Here is an 18,871-nt window from a genome sequence, read left to right as displayed (position 1 = left end):
ACCTGAGAGAGAGAGGCGGCAGTCACACACGGGCGGTTTCCCGAAAGATCACATTTTTCCATGAAATTCGCGTTCTCGACACCGCGGCCCTCATTTCGCGACCGTTCTCCTCTGTGTCAAAACACTGGAGGGGTGTTTCCCGTCAGCGGGGAGAGGTGTGCAGAAACTGGGGTGGGACACCAACCACCGCACGCCTCGACCGCTGCCACAGCAAGCAGGCGAAGCGCCGTCCTTCGCTCGTTAATAAGCTTAGCAATTGACCACCTGCAGAGTGTGTCGAAAATACACGGGGGGAAACCGAGTTGCCAGTGTGCGTATGGCCCCTGACTACCCCCTTTCCTGGCACATGTCCCTACGAGGCGGCGACCTGTTCGCCTCCCGTGTCTCGAACGTCATTCTATGCGCTTTTCCGTGCTTTTCCTCTCTGCGCACTCTCCGGTGTTTGCTAGTCTGTCTCCGCATTCGTGTGCACTTCCAGGCAAGTGTGCAACGGACGAAGACGACCTGAAAAAGGCACGCGAGGAAACGGATTCTGCCTCAGCAGTACTTTTTTTTTCTCGGGTGTGCTCCGCACAGCTAGCACTGCGGATAGGCAGCCCCGTTCGTTCTGCTCAGCAAACTCGATCGCACCAAACTTTTATGCACAACGTCGACGCTTTGAACTGGTGAAAGACCCTACAAGTAACGTGAGGCGTCTCTGTAGCAGAGTTTAGCCAACGAAACGGCCTGTGGAACTCAAATGCAGCAACATTTGGCGGTGGAGTACCTGAGCTCGAGTCAAAAGTGCGGAAATATCACTGCCACTTGGCGTTTAGTGGCTACCTAGACACTCTTCCTTTAAAACGGCTGCACCACGCAACGTGTGTCCTCGAAGACTGCCTCTTCTTCAAAGGCCACCTGGAACGCCTCTGGTGGTTACTCCACGCAGGGGGGACAGGATGTGTGACCGCTGAACGCCGCGCACACGAGCGTTTCTTGATGATGTTCGACTTGAGGAGCATCCGTAAGACACCCGAGAAAATGGCAGTCATGTGCCAGGTTGGCAACACAGCGTGTCTTCTTGCACAACATCTTTGAATCGCAACGGATTTTTTCAGGCAACAAGCGACGCAGTTCCCTGGAACACGGGGGGACTGCGTCAGATTTTAAACAAAGCTAGACTAGCAGAAAGGAGAATGGGGACAAGACAGAATGCCATCGCTTTTTGTTCTCCGTCCAGCACACACAACCTTGCACCACGTTGCTTATGACTGTCCACTTTGAGGAGTGTATATGACTTGCGCACACCCTGAGAATGTGCGACAGTGCCAGGCAAGTGCAAGACGCTTTCTCCGGAAAACAGCAAAATTTCAATCAGGGGGCAACCTGCCTGGTTTTCTGTCGCTACTGGAGGAACCGCACTCTTGACACGCACACGCCATCGTGGGAAAAAGCTACCAGACGCGACAAACCAAATGGACACACACACACTTCACACACAGCCTCTTGAGTACTATAAAAAAAACAGGCCTTTCGCTGCAGCTCACGTTCCTTTTCCAGATTCACCTCGAACTGATGCTCGTGTCGTCACTGCAGCCTCACGCTTCCTCGTCCGGTTTCCTCCGCTCAAAGCGTCGTTTCCACGCATTCGCGGTCTTCATCTCCCGCCTGTGGATCTGCGGTTTTCCAACTCTTCCCTGTCCAGTCGTCTCTCACTCTATTCCTGCACATGCCTCCCCCTGAGTGCATTGCTGTTCACTCTCTTTTCTTTTTGTGGACGGCCCAGCAACCTATTTACCGTCTATGCGGCCCCTCGGGCGGCCCTGGCTTCTTGTTCTTCTAGCTCATGGCATATTTCCTGGACAACAACGGCAAATCCGTCCTGGTCATTGGAGACGGTAACGAACCGAGCTGCCTCCTTGGCCGATGGACATCCGTTCGCGACGCAAACAGAGAGGTCTATGTGGCGAAGCATTTCGAGGTCGTTTTCGCTGTCACCAAGCGCGATGGCTTCCTCCTTCTTAATATTCATGTTGTCGAACAGAATATCAAGACCTTTCGCCTTTGAAATGGTCTTGGGAATAAACTCCACGTTCCCTGGAATGGGCTGAACACACCGACCGTCCCAGATCTCTGCCACACTCTCGAGTAGGATGCGGAACTCGGCGACTTCCTCCGGAGAGCCATTTACCGTCAGTTTGCAAAAATTCATATTTTTTAGCTCATCTAGGGACGGAACCACAACGGGCTCGCATTCGTCATACTCATCTTTTGTGTGCCACGTGTATTTGTTCTTTTCATTGCAAAAGATTCCCTGTTCCTGGTAGCCACAGACACGGTTCACCAGGTTCCGCTCCTCCAGAAGGGAAAAGACCGCTTTCTGGGCATCCTTATCGAGGTACTCCGCGTGCAACAGCGTGCCGTCAGGATCGTACACTATACACCCGTTCATGTACACGCCTGGAAACGCGTTCGCCATTCCCATCTCTTCCAGAACCGTTGACCCAAGGCACTTGACCGTACCAACGTGGGGCCGGCCTGTGGCAAACACGCAGGCAATGCCTTTCCGACGAAGACGCGCACACGCCTCCACATTTGCTTGTGAAACTGCGTGGACAGAGTTGAGGAGAGTGCCGTCCAGATCCGTCACCACAGCCCGAATTGCAACTCCCCGTTCCCGCAGGCATGCGCGGGAAAAGGTGTTCTCTTTGCTGCGCCGCGGACCGGAAGCGGCAGAGGACGCAGAGCAGAAAGAAGTCATTGCGAGTTGAGACGAGAAATGCGAAAGAGGACGAGGCAACGTGGAAGAAAAGGAGATATGTGGAACACGCCGCGATGACGGGACCGGATTAAGTGACGAGCAACGGCCCAGTTGCAGCGGTCGCTGGAACGCGAAGCTGAGGCGACGGGGCAAAATGGAACAGGTAGACGAGAGACAGCGCATCTCGTCCGGCAAGAACGGCAACGCGAAATGTCTCTCGCGAGAGGGAACGAGAAAACGAAGAAAAATAGCAGAATAAACATGAACCGACGCCCGCTGCTTGCCTGTGCTGCGTCCTTGCTACCTCCAGTTCGTTTCGGTATGCTGTCGAAACGAGACAATGAGGCGAAGCAGAGTATATTGCGCTTGCCTGGAATGATGAGAGAAAACACGTCGGAAAGACAGTGGAAAGACGATTAGGGGCTAAAGCGAAAAATCGCCAAAGAAGGGAGTAGCGTTCCAGCGGTGAGCTGGACGCAGTGTTCTGTTGCCCCGCCGCAGCAACGAGAAGCCGGCATGTTGCATCGGCGAGACGCGGATATTTGCGTCGTGAGTACGGGGCAGACGTTCAGTCAAAGTCGAAACAGGAACTCCAGCAAAACGAAGGAGGACGAGGCTTCTTCGGGGGTCCTCAGGAAAAGGTACAAAGGAACGAGTATGTCGTTCAAAATTTGAGTAGCTGCCATACTAGACAGGCCGACGGAATCGGGGGGCGGGAACCACCTGTTAGCCGCCGAACATCCGGTTCACTCGTGCTGACCGTATTGAATTCTCGAATCGCAGCCACAACAGCCGCCGTTTCCCGAGTTCCTGTCTAGAAGGCATTGTATTCTTTTTTCCAAGCATCACTCCTTGGCGTCACAAACGATTCGCCTGGTGTGCGCATGTGATCCTACTCAATACTGTGCTGAGGTCACTGAGTTTCCTTCGGTGTGGAATGCTGTTTTCGCCGTTGACAGGTCTCCCCAGGATCGATGACGCAATTCTCTGGGGTTTTTGGCTAGTCGTTAACTCTTTAATTTTTATGGTTCGCCCGAGGCCAGGGCTCACCGCAGAAGAACTGGATAGGCTGTTCTGATGTCCCATAGTAACGGCAACCCATCTATACGCCGAGAACATAACCGATGTGACGTCCAGAAAACTCCATGCCAGTTGACCGGTTCGTAACACCACTCATGTTGTATCTGAATTGTCGGGAGAACGACTTCCGATCCCACAAGGTAAATTGGTACAAAGAAGTTACCCTATCCTCCGCACACACTCGGCATGACGATCCTGAAGGTAAACACACCGCTAGAAAACACCATTCAGGTACGGTATGCAATGGTGTCACCGGTGGTAAGGTGTAAAATTGTAGCTTCTCCTCCATATAAGATGTACTGTTCGGTACGGTATTATATTCACTTTACTGACCACTAGCGCGGGAGCCGGTCATGCGCACGGCTTTTGCCAACTGCATGGCGCCCATAAACTCCAGGCCTCTCAGCCAAGCCACCCGGCTGAGGATTCTCTACTAGCCTGGCAGATTATATATCTTGGACAGATGAGAGATGGAGGGAGCCGGAGAGTTGCAAGGTCACACTGCCCATACGGAACATCGGATCTCCAGGGCGGTTGAATAGAGGGAAACGTTGTGTCGTGCTCCGGTGCTACAACCAGGTTTGCATTAGAGGGTCATCACAGGATGGGGATTGATTCACTGTGAATCGGGGGCCACAGTGACACGGGTGTGCGTCCAACCTGGGTGTCTGTAAAGGGATGGGACTGTGGCATGTGTCTTTTTGTTAGATGTGAAGGGGGTACGGGGCTTGGCCATTGCGCTCGCCGGGTAGGCAGCACAGACTAGTGCTGCCACAGCTGCATCGATCTCTACCCATAGACTAATACGCAGCATCGGAGGCGATAAGGCTGAGGGCGCTAGAAAATTCCATGCGCGGTCTCACCTCCCAGCCCCCAGTAGGGGCTCTACTGCGCCGAGCATGTGGCGGTAATCAATCAGCTCCAGCGTCCTGGGACGATTATTACCGGCATTTCATGGAAGCGAGAAGCTGATTCCTCCTGGGGTCGGTGCCCTCGTGGTGACGAGGGGGAACCGTGACTTTGGAAACGAGTGCCTGACGTTTGGTTAGATGGTGTTTTGTTCGCGAGGCTGCGCAAGTTGTAACAGACGATGGTGAGGCAGACTTCTAGTGCCGTGTCGCACGAAGAAGAACAACAACCTGTCTCACGTAGCAGAAATGCGGTGGCATTCACGTAATCAGGAAAGGTGAGGCATGAGGGACGGTAAGAGGCTCCTCGGTGTGCGACGGATTCCCCGGGTGCTGAACTCCCTCCCGTTGGGCAGAGTAGCACATTGCACGAGCAGAGCACCTCAAAAACAGCCATTCTGTGAGAGACAACACACTTGAAAGTCTTCTTTTGCTCCCCGGCGATGGGCTTTTAAAGCAAGCCTCCGCACCCCATCACAAAGTCACGTATGCTGGGTTTGCGGCCGGCTTCGGCTCACATCGAGCTCCGCCAATGTCCGGAAAGAGTGCGAAAAAGAGAGGAGAGTCTCAGGTATAATGTTGAATTCGCAGCCTAAACGTTCCCGTCGCTGGCTCCTCGCAAAACCGCCTTAGTGTATTTCCTCTCACTTTTTCTGAAAAATGCGGCAGCAATACACACCGGACCAGTCCCGGAACGGCTGTAAGGCGCCAGTGTTTCGGGGCGCCGCCTTTGGCAGACACCCTTTTCCCTGCCCGAAACATTTGTAAGCCGTTCCAGAGGAACAAAGTCAAAGGTGTTTCACCTTTCAGGTGAGCGGGCACCTACGAAAACACGAGAAAACGGGTTTCTTAGAACTCAGACTTGCTTGCGTTTGACAGCGAAGGAGCTCCGTGGCAACGCGGTCTGTGTGTGTGGGGCGCTCCTCTCTCTCTTGTTCACTGAGGGTGGAAGACCGCGCAGCGTGCGCTGCTGTTCGCGACGTATCCATTGGACGGCCTTGACACGAGAAAGGAAACGGCGTGTGGTTTTCAGCTGGCGTGGACTGAGGGGGTGTGAAGGGAAAAGGCACTCTTTCCGTAGTTTCACGAGACACACGTGCTGCAAAATGTGGGGTCACCGCGAGGATCCGTTCCCGCCGCACCATCTGTCTGCTCCGGAGAGAATCGAGAAAGCACCACCCGTGGCGCTTGGACTTGTCTGTTTGGAGGGGAACGTTTTTCTGTTAGGAGACTCTCAGGGAAGAGGAAAGACTTTGGTAAGCGCTTTCGAGTTTGTTTCCGCAGCAGCCAGGACGCGCTCGGGCGCGCGGAAGACGTGTCCTGCGGAAGGGGGCTGACCGACACGGGACCGACGATTGCGGAGAAGAGAGGAACGCCGGCGATGTAGCTGCCGGCGATAGATCCGTTTGCAGGTTGTGAGTGACCGCGCGTGGGTGAAAAGATTGGCTGCATCCATGTTTGCGCCTGGCCAGAAATGTCTCGGGAAACTGTTTCTTTTTGGAGAAGAGGCATGGTTCTTTGCGAGACACCACGACGGAAAAATATCGAGAGCTCCGGCTGGTGACGAACCATGCAGAAAAAGCCTCGCATTTGCCGCTCGAATTCTAACGCTGCCTTCGAGTGAAAAAAAGGCCTCGTAATAACCTGTGTGGTTCGCCTTTTCTCCAGGTTCCTGTGCTTCTGTCCGTTCATGTATTTTCCCTGAACCGAGCCACGCAAAGGTTTTCTCTAGAGAGACAGCCCTCTCTCCCATTTTCGCTTTCTCCCAGGGGTCGGGTTTTGTGTGTTTCATCGGCGTTGTTTTCGCACGTGTGAAACTTTTCTTCTTCCCCTGTGGGACTGTCGCTCCCCTTCTTTTTGCTTCTCGCGCATCGTTTTTCTCCCGTCTTTCTCGTTCCTGCTTGCCGCTGTTCCCCTTCCCCGCCTCGCGTGGCACTTTGCGCGGATCGACCGCTTCTTTGCTGGCTTCGCCTCCGCGCCTCGCGTCTCAGTGAACATTGCTCTCCGCCCGTGTAGGGAACTTATTTGGCTCCGGTGAGCGTTTTCGTGGCGAAGATGTGCAGCCGCCAAGGAGCTGCGGGGGGCCGGGAAGACGGACACCGCGAAACACAGGCACACACAGTCACACACGGTTGATCGCAGAAAAAGGAACCAAGTCGAGTTTCGTTTCCAGCTGCCTGCACTGTTTGCTCTGAACTCTGGCCTGGTGTGGGCGGTCCCCTCACTCCTGACGCACTGGGGCTGTTTTCCCCTCGTCTGCGAGATCTTCTGGCCTGTCACTTCGCTCTGGGGCGGTCTTGTGTGCGAGCCTCTCAGTGTGTCACGGTCCCTGAAAACGCGATGCTTCCCATATCTTCTTCCCGGCTTTGAGGGAAGTCGACTTCCTTTGGTCTCCGCCTCTCTCGCCTGCGCCGTTTCCTCTCCAGACATCGGACACAAGATGGGAAACGCCCAGAGTGAACCGCAGATCGTGTACAACGTCCCGATTGAGGACTCCGCTCCCGCCGGTACGGTTTTCTCTCAGCACACGGTAACTCAGCGTGTTATCGGCTTTTTTCTGCGTCCGTGGGCAAAAAGGCGAAAGCGCCGCAAAAGGAAGTCCCAACGCCCGCAGCCTTTGCGGCATCGCGCGCGGCGACGGACCCGCGAAGCGCCCCGGCGACACAGGAGGCCAAATGCTTCGTTGCTCTCTGTATTTCAGCTCCGTGAACAGCCCTGGAAAGCCATGGAACGTTCTCTTCACGTCTACACTTCTGATCTACATTTGAGTGTATCGTCGAACGCGCACAGAAGGGGCCTGAAATCTGTAGGATCTCCACTGGGCTCCCTCAGCCACCTTTGCGCAGCTGCTGCGTATACACATGCTCGTAGATCTGGACTATATGTGTATGTGGAACAGCGCAAGTCGGTCTTCGCTCTGCGTGGACGGGTTCCCGAGTTCCTGCGGCACGCGTGCATGCATGTGGAGACGCCTCCATGACCAATTCGCAGGCCGCGTGACTCGTTTTCGCTTTTTCCCAGGAAAGAAACGAACCCCGATCTACCGCTCGGTATTCAGCCCCAATGCAATTGTGGACAACTTCGCCGATCGGCCGTGTCAGAACGCGTAAGACGTCTCTTCCCTTTTCCCCTCCTCTCGCGACTCGCCTCGCGGGCTCAGATTCTGGGCTTCATTGTCACGCGGGTCGACGCGATGAGGCGCTTCCCGGCCTCTGTTGCGCCGCGTGGAGTTGCAGGCAGCAGAGACAAGTTCGCAGTTTGGCACGCGGCGTGAGAAGTGTGTCTCTCGCCAGCGGTGTCTGTGGGGATGCCGCTCCTCCGCCACTCGCCTTGTGGAGCGCATGCAGAGAAATGTCCTCCGGTCTTGCTTGCATTTTTGGAGGTGGCCGTCACAACGTGAGTTTAATGCCGGCGGGGAGTTTTGTCTCTTCTCCCTGGGCTGTCTCTGAGTGTGGTGGGCCTTGGCGAGGCCCGCTCTCGATCAGATTCACACGTCTCCGTCGTTGTGTCTCTTTGTGTTCTGTGGAGTGCACGCGCCGTTCACGCGAATCTCCGGTGAAACAAAACCCTGGAACGTCGAGTTTTCGACGTCAACTGGTCGCCTCTCTCTCTCGTGCGTGTGCAGCTGGGATTTGTTTCAGCGCGGCGTCGCAGTCGCAGCAGAGGGTCCGTGCCTGGGTACGCGAGTGAGGAAGCCGGACGGGACGCTCGGCCCGTACCAATGGAAAACCTATCGGCAGGTGAGAAGCCACGCTTCACACAGAAACGCCGCCGTGTGGTTTCTTCCTATTGGAGTTCTTTTCGTGACCCCGTTACACATCTGCGGAAAGACTCTTCCGAATGCGTCAGAAGAGCTGAGGGCGAGAACACGTCGACGCGCCGCTAAAAACGAGCGTGGCAGTCGATTTGTGCCTTTTCAATCCTGTCAACGCCTCGTTCTGAAAAACGGGCTCTTCCGCCACATCCGTTCTCTCAAGAAGGGTCGGACACCCCGACGTCTTGTTCTCCATTAGCTGCACGGACTCCCTGATTTCTCTCCATCTCCTGCTCGATTCAGAGATGAGTGCCTATGCGCGGCGTGGACACTGCTGCCTGTAAACGTACTTTCTTCTCCCTTTCTCCCTGGGTTTGAAGAGAACCCGTTGCTTCCGTGGACTGGCGATTTTTCCCGAAACAAAAGAGGTGACTCTGAGCTTGGTGTGTCCCAGGAGAAAGTCGCTAGGTGGAGAGCTCACCTCTGGTGTGTGTGCCTCGTTCGCCTCCGTTGCATTTTGTGCGATTCCGCTGGCCGTCGCGGCGCCTTCCCTTCGCGCGACTTGCGTGGATCCGAAAACTCGATCTTTTCGCGAATTTCTCCCCCCCCGCAGGTGGAGCGACTCGCGCTGCAAGTAGGTAGCGCCGTCATGAGTCTCCCGGACGCAGTCCCGAAGCTTCACTTCGAGGAGGAGACCTTCGAAAAGGACATGCGCTTCTTGGCCTTCTACAGCCGAAACCGCGAAGAATGGGTGATCTGCGAGCAGGCGTGTAAGTCTTGGAGCAGCTTCTGTCCGTTGTCCCCTCCCGTTTTTTGAGAGGAGTGTCTTCCCGTTTTGAGACGGGTGTCTCCTGTGTCATTGCCCACCATGCAAATGCGCCTTCGGCCATTCGCTGAATGCCTTCTTTCCACGGGCAATTCGAACACCACGGCCGTTACCGCCCCTCCCTGCCCAGCGTGTAAAAGTTTTCCACGAGAGACGGAGTTTTTCAGTTTCCGCGGTCCAGAAGACCGTGCCAGCACGAGGGATTGTGCGGCCGGTCCTCTGCCGGAGTCGGCGCAGCGTCTTCTCCGTCATTCGCCGCTGAGCGAAGCTCCCACAAACGCGGACAAAGCAAACAAGGCGTCCGCTCGTGTCAGTAGCGGGGCCAAGAAAACCAGGTCCGTGTGTTGTCTCTCGCTGCCCGTGCACTTTTTGTCTTTTTGGCGTGGTGCAGAAAGATCGCTTTCGGGGGGCTGTACTTTTTGCTCTCTTGGCCCGTTTCGGCTCCACAGGCAACGCCTACGGCATCACGATTGTCCCGCTCTACGACACTCTTGGACCCGAGAGCACGGCGTACATTCTCACGCAAACGCGGCTGCGCTCGGTCGTGGCGTCTGAGGAGTGTGCGTCTCGCCTCTTGGAGTCGATGGAGGCTGCGAAGACGCGCGCCGCTGAACAGACCGAAAACGACAAGGCGACACACACGACGGCAGAGGACGGAGAGAAGAAAGAAGAGGGAAAGGAGAACAAAGAAGGACAGGAGAAAGACGGACAAGAGAAAGACGGACAAGAGAAAGAAGGGAAGGAAGGAGATAAAGAGCCGAAGGCAGCGGAAGGCGGGGAGCGAGAGAAGGCTGGAGGAGCTCAGACGGTGGATGCGATTTTCGTCAAGTATCTTTTTCTCATGGATGATCCGGGAGCGCCTGCGAAGGATCTACTCGAACGCGCAGAGAAGCTGGGTGTTCAGGTCTTCACGTGGAATCAACTGCTTGAAATGGTGCGCTTTCTGGCGAGCGTTCAGACGGAAGTCTTCACCGTTTCCAGATTTCGTGCGACCGTCGCCACCCCAAGAGAAGGGAAGACAGAAGGCCCAGAAGCCCAAAAGGGGCGCGTTTTCTGTTGACGGGGGACGGTTTCGTTGTCACGCTTTCGCGGGACCATCAGAGCGAAGATATCGCGCAGCTCCGTTCATCAAGTCGCCAGAGCTTTCAAGTTCCATGAAAGGTGCCTGTCGACACTCGTTCCGAGAAGGTTTCATCCAATTTGCAATTCCAGGAATGCCAAGTGCTCAGAGTGTGTCCCCGTCGGGCTAGGCGGACCGACTGAGGGCGTCGCAGGCGACCGCGCACTCTGGATGAATCGGTTTTTGCTCTTTTCCTGAATGTCTTCAGGGGAAAGAAAATCCGATGCCGCTGACTGACGACGTCGTCGCGACGCTGTCGACAGTCAGCACAGTCTGCTACACATCCGGTGGGTTTTCCGGTGCAATTTCTTTCGCGCCTTTTTCTCTCTGCTGTGCGCCGTGGCCCGACGTTTTTCGCTCGTCTCTCTCTCCCGACATCTCTGCTGTCCCCAGAGTTCGGGTTATGAGGCGTTTTTTCTCAACACGGCGAACGTTTGCGAGCGTCTTGTTTCGGCTTTCAGGCACCACCAGCAGTCCCAAGGGTGTGCTCATGTCCCACGGCAATTTCGTCGCGACGGTCGCTGGAGCTGTGCGCGGACGTAAGCGGTGAAAAGACGTGGGAAAAAACGTTTCTGCTCACTTGTGCCGATTCGCCTCCTGAAATCCTTTCTGTCGTTCCTCCTACGTGTGACGGAAGAGACGTAGCCAAGTCGCGAGCTTCGTCCCTGAAGGCATCAATGAGAACCCGCCGTGCTTTTCGTGTCTGGGCGCCAAACTGGAGGCTGCGACGGCCAGAGAGACACAGTTCGCGCGTCCTGGAGTGTCTCTTTGCGTGCAGCGCTGACGGTGCCGCAAATGACCCTCCACGCAGGAGACACGTACCTCTCGTATCTCCCCCTCGCTCACGTCTACGAGCGGTCGCTGCAAAACATTCTTTTCTCGCTGGGCGGCAGCGTCGGGTTCTACGCAGGCGTAAGGCTGAAACCCCCGGACAACGAAGCAGCCGCGAGAACGCCGTCTCTCTGTGTCACAGACAGAAGGAACCAGTGGGGAAGCGCGTGTTTGCATTCCTTGCCTGGCTTCTCGTCCCGGAAAAAGCTAGACTGCGTCGGGGAGAGACAGAAAGGAGGAAAGAAGGGAGAAGGGGATGGTGCCGCGGATTTTTTGGGATTAAAAGTTCCGAGACGAAGCAGACGCGTCCCGCTTTCGCGCGCCGCGTCGTTGCCTCCCTTGTGCGCTGCCCCACTTTACGGAAAGATGTCGAGCTGGGCGTTCCGACGACACAGCGAGCGAATGCTGTGTTCTTCTCTGTCCTTTCCAGAACACTCTCAAGCTCCTGGAAGACATCCAAGAGTTGGAACCTGCCGTCTTCAGTAGGTTAGTTTCTCGTTATTCCTTTTCCTCTTTCTTTTGCGCCCCAACTCTTCCTCTGTTCTGCTTCTCGCCGTGGCATCTGGAAAAGTGTCGGCGTATATCGGAAGGTGCACGTCTCTCGCTCTCGTGCGGTCTCTGCGCCCAAGAAATATCACGCAGATCTGTCGGCAGGTTAAGACGGCTTCACGAGTGTTTGGCTGTTCCCGCGTAGAGCGCCTCTCCACTCCAAATCGCTCCTGGCTTTCCCTGTTTTGTCTCCAGTGTCCCTCGTCTGTTCAATCGGATCCACGACCGCGTTTTCGACAGCGTCAGAGACAAATCCGCGATCGCTCAGTCGCTCTTCAGTCAAGGTACTGTGTGGAAGCGCATGCAGATTTGCAGGGAATCCGGCATGCGTCTTCGGGTCGGCGTTCCACTCTCTCGCTGCCGATCTTCTGTGAACAGGAAGATCAACTCGAGACTCGCGTGGCTCTGCTCTCGCCCTTTGCTCCCTTCTGTGTGTGTCGGTCAGAGCACCCCTGAGAGACACGGCAGAGCAAACGCCTGGATTATGGACCTACTTGCGGCGCACTGCTGTCCCTTTCCTCTGTTTCATTCTTTCCTCGCATGCACTTCGTTATCAACCTCCACGGTTCTGTTCTCTGCTGTCCCCTACCTCGCCGCCCCGAGCCCCGCGTTTTTCCTACACGCTTCCTCGCGTCCTTCCTCTTCTCCCTTTCCTCCTTTTCTTCAATTTCTTTCCGGCCCTCTCTCTGCCTCCTCCTCTGTAGGGCTTAGCACGAAGATCAGGAAGATCAAGGCCACGGGGTCGCCGGTTCACGCCATGTGGGACAAGGTGAGGAGAGAGAGAAAGCGGTGGAGACAGACGGGCAGAGTGTCGCTCCTCCAGGTGGCCCCTCAACGCTCCCGGTGTTTTCTGCGTCTGCTGTTCCTAGCTCGTCTTCAACAAGACAAAAGTGCTGCTCGGATCCAAGCTGCGATACATGCTAGTCGGCTCCGCACCCCTCGATGCATATGTCCACGAAAAAATCGAAGCCCTCTTCAGCGTCCCGCTCGTCGAGGTAAATCTTCATTCATGTCTCTCTCCCTTGTTCCGGCAGCTTCCATTTCCCTTTTCTTTATCTTCTATCTCGTCGTAGGTGTATGCGTGTCCCGCGGCGGCTGCTTTTTGTCTCGTCCTCGCTGGTGCCTCACGGGTTACGCCCTCAGCGAGAGAAGCGCGAGGAAGGGCCGAAAACGCCGCGAGAACCTTTGGCAGCGATCTGTCGTTCGTTCGTGGTCCAACCGTCTCTGTCTGCTCTTTACACGTTCTTCCGTCAAGATCTTCCCGCTCCTCGTTTCCCTCCTGCAAGCACACAGCGGCAAGCGCAGTCCCCGCCTCTCCAGGCCTCTCTCCGTGGTGTCCAGAGTGTGCATCGTCTCTGTAGACCGATCTCTCTGTGTGTGAGTGTGTGGAGTCCGTCGAGAGACACCATCTCTCCGCGTTGTGCAAGCCGGACGTTCCCGGGGAACAGACGTGTGCATTCTTGGAAGGGAGAGGACACCGCTGGTCTTCACGCTGTCCGCGAGGGCGGCATCTTTTGATCGTTCCTGTGCGTTGTCTCTCTTTTGCAAAGGGCTACGGGATGACGGAGACGATGGCCGCCTCCTTTATCTCCCTGGCGGGGGAGAACACGGCGGGTCACATTGGAGGCTGCTGTCCCTGCATCGAGTTCTGCTTGTCCGACATCAGCGACGAAATGCCTCAACACCGCATCGACGATCCCGAACATCCCGCCGGCGAGTTGTGTCTCCGCGGGCCGACAGTCACTCCCGGCTACTTCCGCAATCGCGACGAGACAGCAAAGACGTTCGACGCAGACGGGTGGCTGCACTCCGGTGACGTCGCCGTGATCGTCCCGGGCTGCAACGCGGTGAAAATCATCGACAGAAAAAAGAACATTTTCAAACTCTCGCAGGTGCGCAAGACAGCAAAGCCAAGAGAAAAACACCGAGAAAAGATACTGAGTTCCGGGAACAGTCGCGCGCTGTTTGCGGTGCGTCCTCCGTCGGCCCCTGTCGCCACAAGATGCGCGCACTGGAGTCGCTTCGGCTGTTTTCTGCGGTGCAAGGAATGCGCGGTCCTCTCGCGAGTCAGAGAAAGAGAGAGAAAGAGAGCAAGAGAAAGAAGACCTATGCGAGAGAGGAGAGGGCGACACTCTGTTCAAGTGGAGAGACAATGTTGTGGCTGAGAAAGTGCGCGGCCCCAGGTTGGAGTACATGTACTGCGCAGGAACTTGGTGTGTTTTTTTTCAGGGAGAATACGTGTCTCCAGAGAAGATCGAAAACATCTACATTCAAGCGCCGCTCGTCGCCCAAGCATTTGTCACAGGCTCCTCCACGCAGGTAGAACCCGCCTGCGGAGTCTGACAAGGTCTCCAGACTGCCCTTGGAACTTTCTCACCTGTGCTGCTCGTTTCTCTCTGTGTTTCTCTGCCTCGCTTTTCGCTACTCGTCTTTCCTCGCGTGTCGGTGTCCCCTCTCGCCGTCTCAACCTGTCGCTTCGTGTTCTGCGCGCTGGCATCCTGGCGCAATGTGCGAAGCTGTGTCGGTTCCCCGCCGACATTTCGTCTCTCTTCGTGTCGGGGCTTGCTCCTCTCTGTGGTGTCAGCTCCTGCGGGGAAAAGCGACAAAGAGTTGCGAGGGGGGGGGGGTTCGGGGATTTTTCGATCCAGGCAGAGATCTGGGTTGCATCCGTCCCCTGTGTTCCCCGTATATAAGCCGGATCGGCTTTTCTCACATGACACGTCACGCCTTGTCTCTCCGGTCTTTCCAGTCTCATGTGTACCGGCTGTGCGTCTCTCTCTGGGCGCGAACAGCGGCTCTGACTCCTTCCTCTGCGTTCCTTTTCCCTTTCTCTCGCAGTCCTGCTTGGTGGCCATCATCGTCCCTGACGCCGCCAAGGCCGAAAAGTGGGCGGCGCAACGTGGCCTCGCCGACAGGACTCTGCAGACTGTCTGTACACTGCCCGAGTTCCATCATGCCGTGGCAGAAAGCATGGCGGCCGTCGCGAAGGAGCACCAGTTGAAGGGGTTTGAAGTCGTCAAGCACTTCCGCCTCGTCAGCGAGCCGTTCTCCATCGAGAATGGGCTGTTGACGCCGACCATGAAAATCAAACGCTACGTCGCCTCAGAGGTAACCCGGAGACCGAGCTCGTGGTGGACACGTCGCGTGCATGCGCGTGGTGGTGGTGGTGCGCGTTCACATGCTTTCGGCAGACACAAAAACACGCTCTAGATTGCTGGCCTCGCCCCTTTCCACACGCGTCCTCAGTTCCCGGCAAGAGGTCGGCTGCGACGCACGCGACTCCGCTCTCAGCATCTTTGACCGAACCTCCAGAGGAAAACTGACCGCCAGCCAGCTAGGGGATCCACCTTTTTGTTGAGCGCCGCCATCCCTTATGGCCTGCTACACTGAACGCTGACATGCGCCCACATGAGTTTGCTTGCATGTGAGGATGTCTCTGCATATATAGGGATAGAGATAGATAGGGATAGATAGATAGAGATAGAGAAAGAGATAGATATATAGGCTGGTACCTGCGTAAATGCATGCAAGGTTGAAAAGCATTCAGATGCATGTGGTGCATGTACCTGGATGTCCGAATGGGGAATCGAATGATCGTGGCCGGCCGTGCCTCCTGGCGCGTCCGAGGACGAGAACGCAGTGCCGTCTCGCGTGGTCCCCTCTGGAGGGTGGAGGATTGCGAAGAGGAAAAGAACGCAAGAGCAGCGCAGACGGCAAATCCAGAAACGCTTTCCAGTTTTTTCTGCCGCCAGCTCGGGCCGCTCTGTCCTTACCATACATGTAGTTAGCTCGATTCAGATATGTATGCCTCGATATGCGCGTAGTTGGACGATGCGCGGGGGTATTCGTGAATCTACATGAAAATCTGGATTTTTTTATGAAGCGGTTTCTTGGCTTCGATGTGTGTACATGCAGCGATTCGCCAAGGACATTAACGCTCTCTATTTGCGGACGGGACCGGGGAGAACAAAGGAGATCTAGTTCCGGTCCGGTTAGTTTGAAAACGTGACATGCTTTTCAAGGAGGCGAAAAGTAGTACCTGCTCTCTTCCGCCTTCTTGCCGCAAGAAGGAACCGCGAACGCTGTAGCCTCTGTGTCGCTCGCGCCTGTCCCTTTCCCCTCTATGGATTCACATCTCTGTTTTATCTTTCTCTTGCACCATTTGCTTCTCTCACGTTCTTCTGGGGGCTGTTGCCCCAGCTGCAAGCGAGGGGGAGAGCGCGGCTCCAGAAGAGAAGACGCGGTTCTTCGTGAGCGAAGGACGGGACAGGGAACGGTCAAGCAAGAGGGTTTGAGCTAGAGGACGACAAAGGGAAGGGAAGGGAAGGTCAGCTTTCCAAGAGCAGGAGGCTAGGGGCACGTAGAAGAGAAAGAGCACGAGGGCGTAGGGACACACGAAAGAGAGAGGACAGGAGACTCGACATTGGACAGGAAAGCAGGTGGAGAAGGAACTCGCCGAGTTTTGTGGATAGCACGAATTCGACGCGTGACAGCCGAAGAGAAGGAGCAGGAAAGATGCGAGGCGAATGGTATGCAAAACTCCTACCTCCAGCGTCAAGATGCTCACCTCAAGTGTCCTCGGGGAATACGGAAAGAAATTGGCGCGAGGAAGGAGAGGTTTGCACAGAGATGCGTACGGGTCTGTGCGTCTTTTCGACACGAACATACACAAACGTTTTTATATTTAGATATTGAAGTGTGTATCAGGATTTAGAGGTTATGTATCCACCTAGGCATGCGCACGTGCACGCGTAGAAAGGAGACCTGGACGTGGGAATATCTGCGTTGGCATATGCAACGGTCTGCGCTTTACAACTCTGCATGCATGCATTTGTAGGTGTATGTGTACATGCATGCAAAAAGACTTGCGCACCACGTCCGTTACTAGCTTCCATTGACGAACGGGAAACACGCGTACTGTGTTCTTTCTGCTTCGTGATTTGTTCGTTTCCTCTGGAGAGCTTCCAAGGCCCTTGTTGCTGTTGTGGGAGGGAAACGCCGCCGTTTTGTCTCGCACGACCTCGCGCGCTCCAGGGTGTATCCTGTCTCCATGCCCGTGTAGAGACTACCACGTACATCTCCTTTTTTGTGTTTGTAGGAAACGCGACAGAACAGTCACATTCACTATATATATGCATGTATATACGTAGGTATGCATGTATTTGTCCTTGTGGGAGACTGGAACGGAACTCGCGTGCCGTGTCCAAGCAGGCCAAAAGATTTGTGTGGGGACGATGCGTGCTGCCTTTTTGAGGAGACATGGCTGACGATGTGGTAAGCGTGGAGGCGGCGGGCTAACTTCCCGAGCGAGTACAAGTTCATGGAATCGATCTCGACGCGATATATATATATATATATATATATATATATATATATATATATATATCGATGAGGCTGGTGTAGGTATCGAGCTGGTGCGAGCGTTCAGTTCCGGTGTTGTTGCTTCCAGATCATTTTTCAGTTCGTTTGCCCCTGGGTAGGAAAGGATGCAAAGCAGGGAAAACTCCCCCCCAATACCAAGGGACAGTTCGTCTCTCTTGTCTTTGTAAACCGCTTCTCAGAAACGCGTGTGCATATGCACTCCTGTTTCTTCTAGAACATCGGCATTTTGCTGTTTCCTGTTTCTCTATAACGAGAGCAGAGAACGCAGACGGACGAAGCCGCCCCTGCCTTCGAGAAACAGGGAACTGCAACAAAAGAACGCCGGCCGAACAAACTGTCGCTGACTCAGTTTACACACACGATTCCTTTTCAGGTTGGAAAGACACGGGAGAGAGGGTGCATGACGAGAAAAGACTAGAGAGGGTCAGTTTCCAAATGTGTACATGAACTGCTCGTCGGTGTGGGGGAACAAGCGAACAGGTGTCAGCAGTGTGCTTGGAATACCCAGCTTTTCTCACGTTTTTCCTCGCCTCGGGCCAGCACATGTTGTTCAACAGGACCGAAGCGGTAAGGCCCCACTGGTGGTGGCATCTAATGACTTTTTGCCTGTTTCGAGGGCTGCCGACGAATACATTCTCAGATTCCACCGTGCTCTCCTTTGAAGACCCAGTGCAGAAACGCTCAGCAGGAATAGCGCAAACCGCTCCTGAACCCTTAGCAACAGCTGAGAAACAGGCGGCTCGTAGCGTTGCCGTTTGTCAAATTTCTCTTTAAAATGGCTGAAGCAAGGGCAAACAGGGGTAGACAGAGGAGTGTGGCAATGAGCCTGTCTCTCCGCGAGCACCCCGGTTCTCAGGGCGTATCTTGGGAGCGAAAACAAAGAATGGACCGTTTCTTAGCCGTGCATCATAGGCTCTCTTCTCGATTTTCCAAAAGAAGCCTGTCAACGCTAAGGCAAAGGAGCTCCAAGGGACTGAGAGCGCCGAGCGATGTGTTGGTGTTTTTGTGCAGTGTTGCTCAAGAAAGGACCGGCCTACCGAGAACCAGCCTTTGGACAAAAAACCAAGTGCATGCGACGATGCACTCGCCTCTCATCCCGTGCCAATTCACTTGCTGACCCACAAATGGATTCCTGGGAAGAGCAGATCCACCTCTACACCGCTGGGATGCCATTTGGCAAAAAAGCGACATGAGCCGGGTCGGTTTTCTCCGGGATTCGGTGGATGTGTACACACTTGTAGATATCTGGAGTCGCAATAAAGGCCGGCGTCCCACTTTCCCGTTTAGGCGTGAACCCTTCTGCGTATGCTGAAGGTGAGTTCTTTTTGAGGTGCGATCCTTCACACGGTAGTGCCTCGTTTTTACGAGACTTTGCACGATCGTGCCATTCCTGGTCCGCGTGAGGAAGAGGCTAGCGCCCCGGCGTATTCCTCTGTGCATTCGCTCACGAGAAACACAAACATCTTCGCTTTTTCCGTGTGGTCTGGCTCTCTCTGTACAACGGCACACAATGGAAGTGTACGGATGCACTCGGTCCTCGCTGAAAAAATCCTTAATCAAAAAGTTCCACACATCGGCCCAGCGCGATAGAAAAGTCATTGCGGGAGGAGGGAGAACAGCACCTCCAGGAAAGAAGAGGAGCAGAACCGAAGCGTTTTGTCAGTTTCTTGTGCTTAGGAAC

General features: G+C 55.0%; 2 protein-coding genes across 2 annotated transcripts; one reads left to right on the top strand and one right to left on the bottom strand.

Annotated features, from left to right (window-relative positions):
* Positions 1–1,780: 1,780 nt before the first annotated feature.
* NCLIV_018510 (Hydrolase Cof, related) lies at positions 1,781–2,740 on the bottom strand (the record flags this gene model as incomplete). The annotated part of the gene is made up of 1 exon (XM_003882044.1): positions 1,781–2,740. One exon carries the CDS (start codon positions 2,738–2,740, stop codon positions 1,781–1,783), a length of 960 nt encoding a protein of 319 aa, XP_003882093.1.
* Positions 2,741–5,388: 2,648 nt separating this feature from the next.
* Positions 5,389–15,789, top strand: NCLIV_018500 (Fatty acyl-CoA synthetase 2, related; the record flags this gene model as incomplete). The annotated part of the gene is made up of 16 exons (XM_003882043.1): positions 5,389–5,492; positions 7,750–7,834; positions 8,354–8,581; positions 9,096–9,252; positions 9,758–10,242; positions 10,637–10,715; positions 10,890–10,967; positions 11,207–11,340; positions 11,690–11,745; positions 12,004–12,092; positions 12,513–12,577; positions 12,678–12,803; positions 13,359–13,700; positions 14,038–14,127; positions 14,647–14,916; positions 15,724–15,789. 16 exons carry the CDS (start codon positions 5,389–5,391, stop codon positions 15,787–15,789), a joined length of 2,454 nt encoding a protein of 817 aa, XP_003882092.1.
* Positions 15,790–18,871: the final 3,082 nt, after the last annotated feature.

This window comes from Neospora caninum, chromosome VI, assembly GCF_000208865.1.
Source record: "Neospora caninum Liverpool complete genome, chromosome VI".
NCBI lineage: Eukaryota > Apicomplexa > Conoidasida > Eucoccidiorida > Sarcocystidae > Neospora > Neospora caninum.
This window is presented reverse-complemented; position numbering and strand designations above follow the sequence as displayed.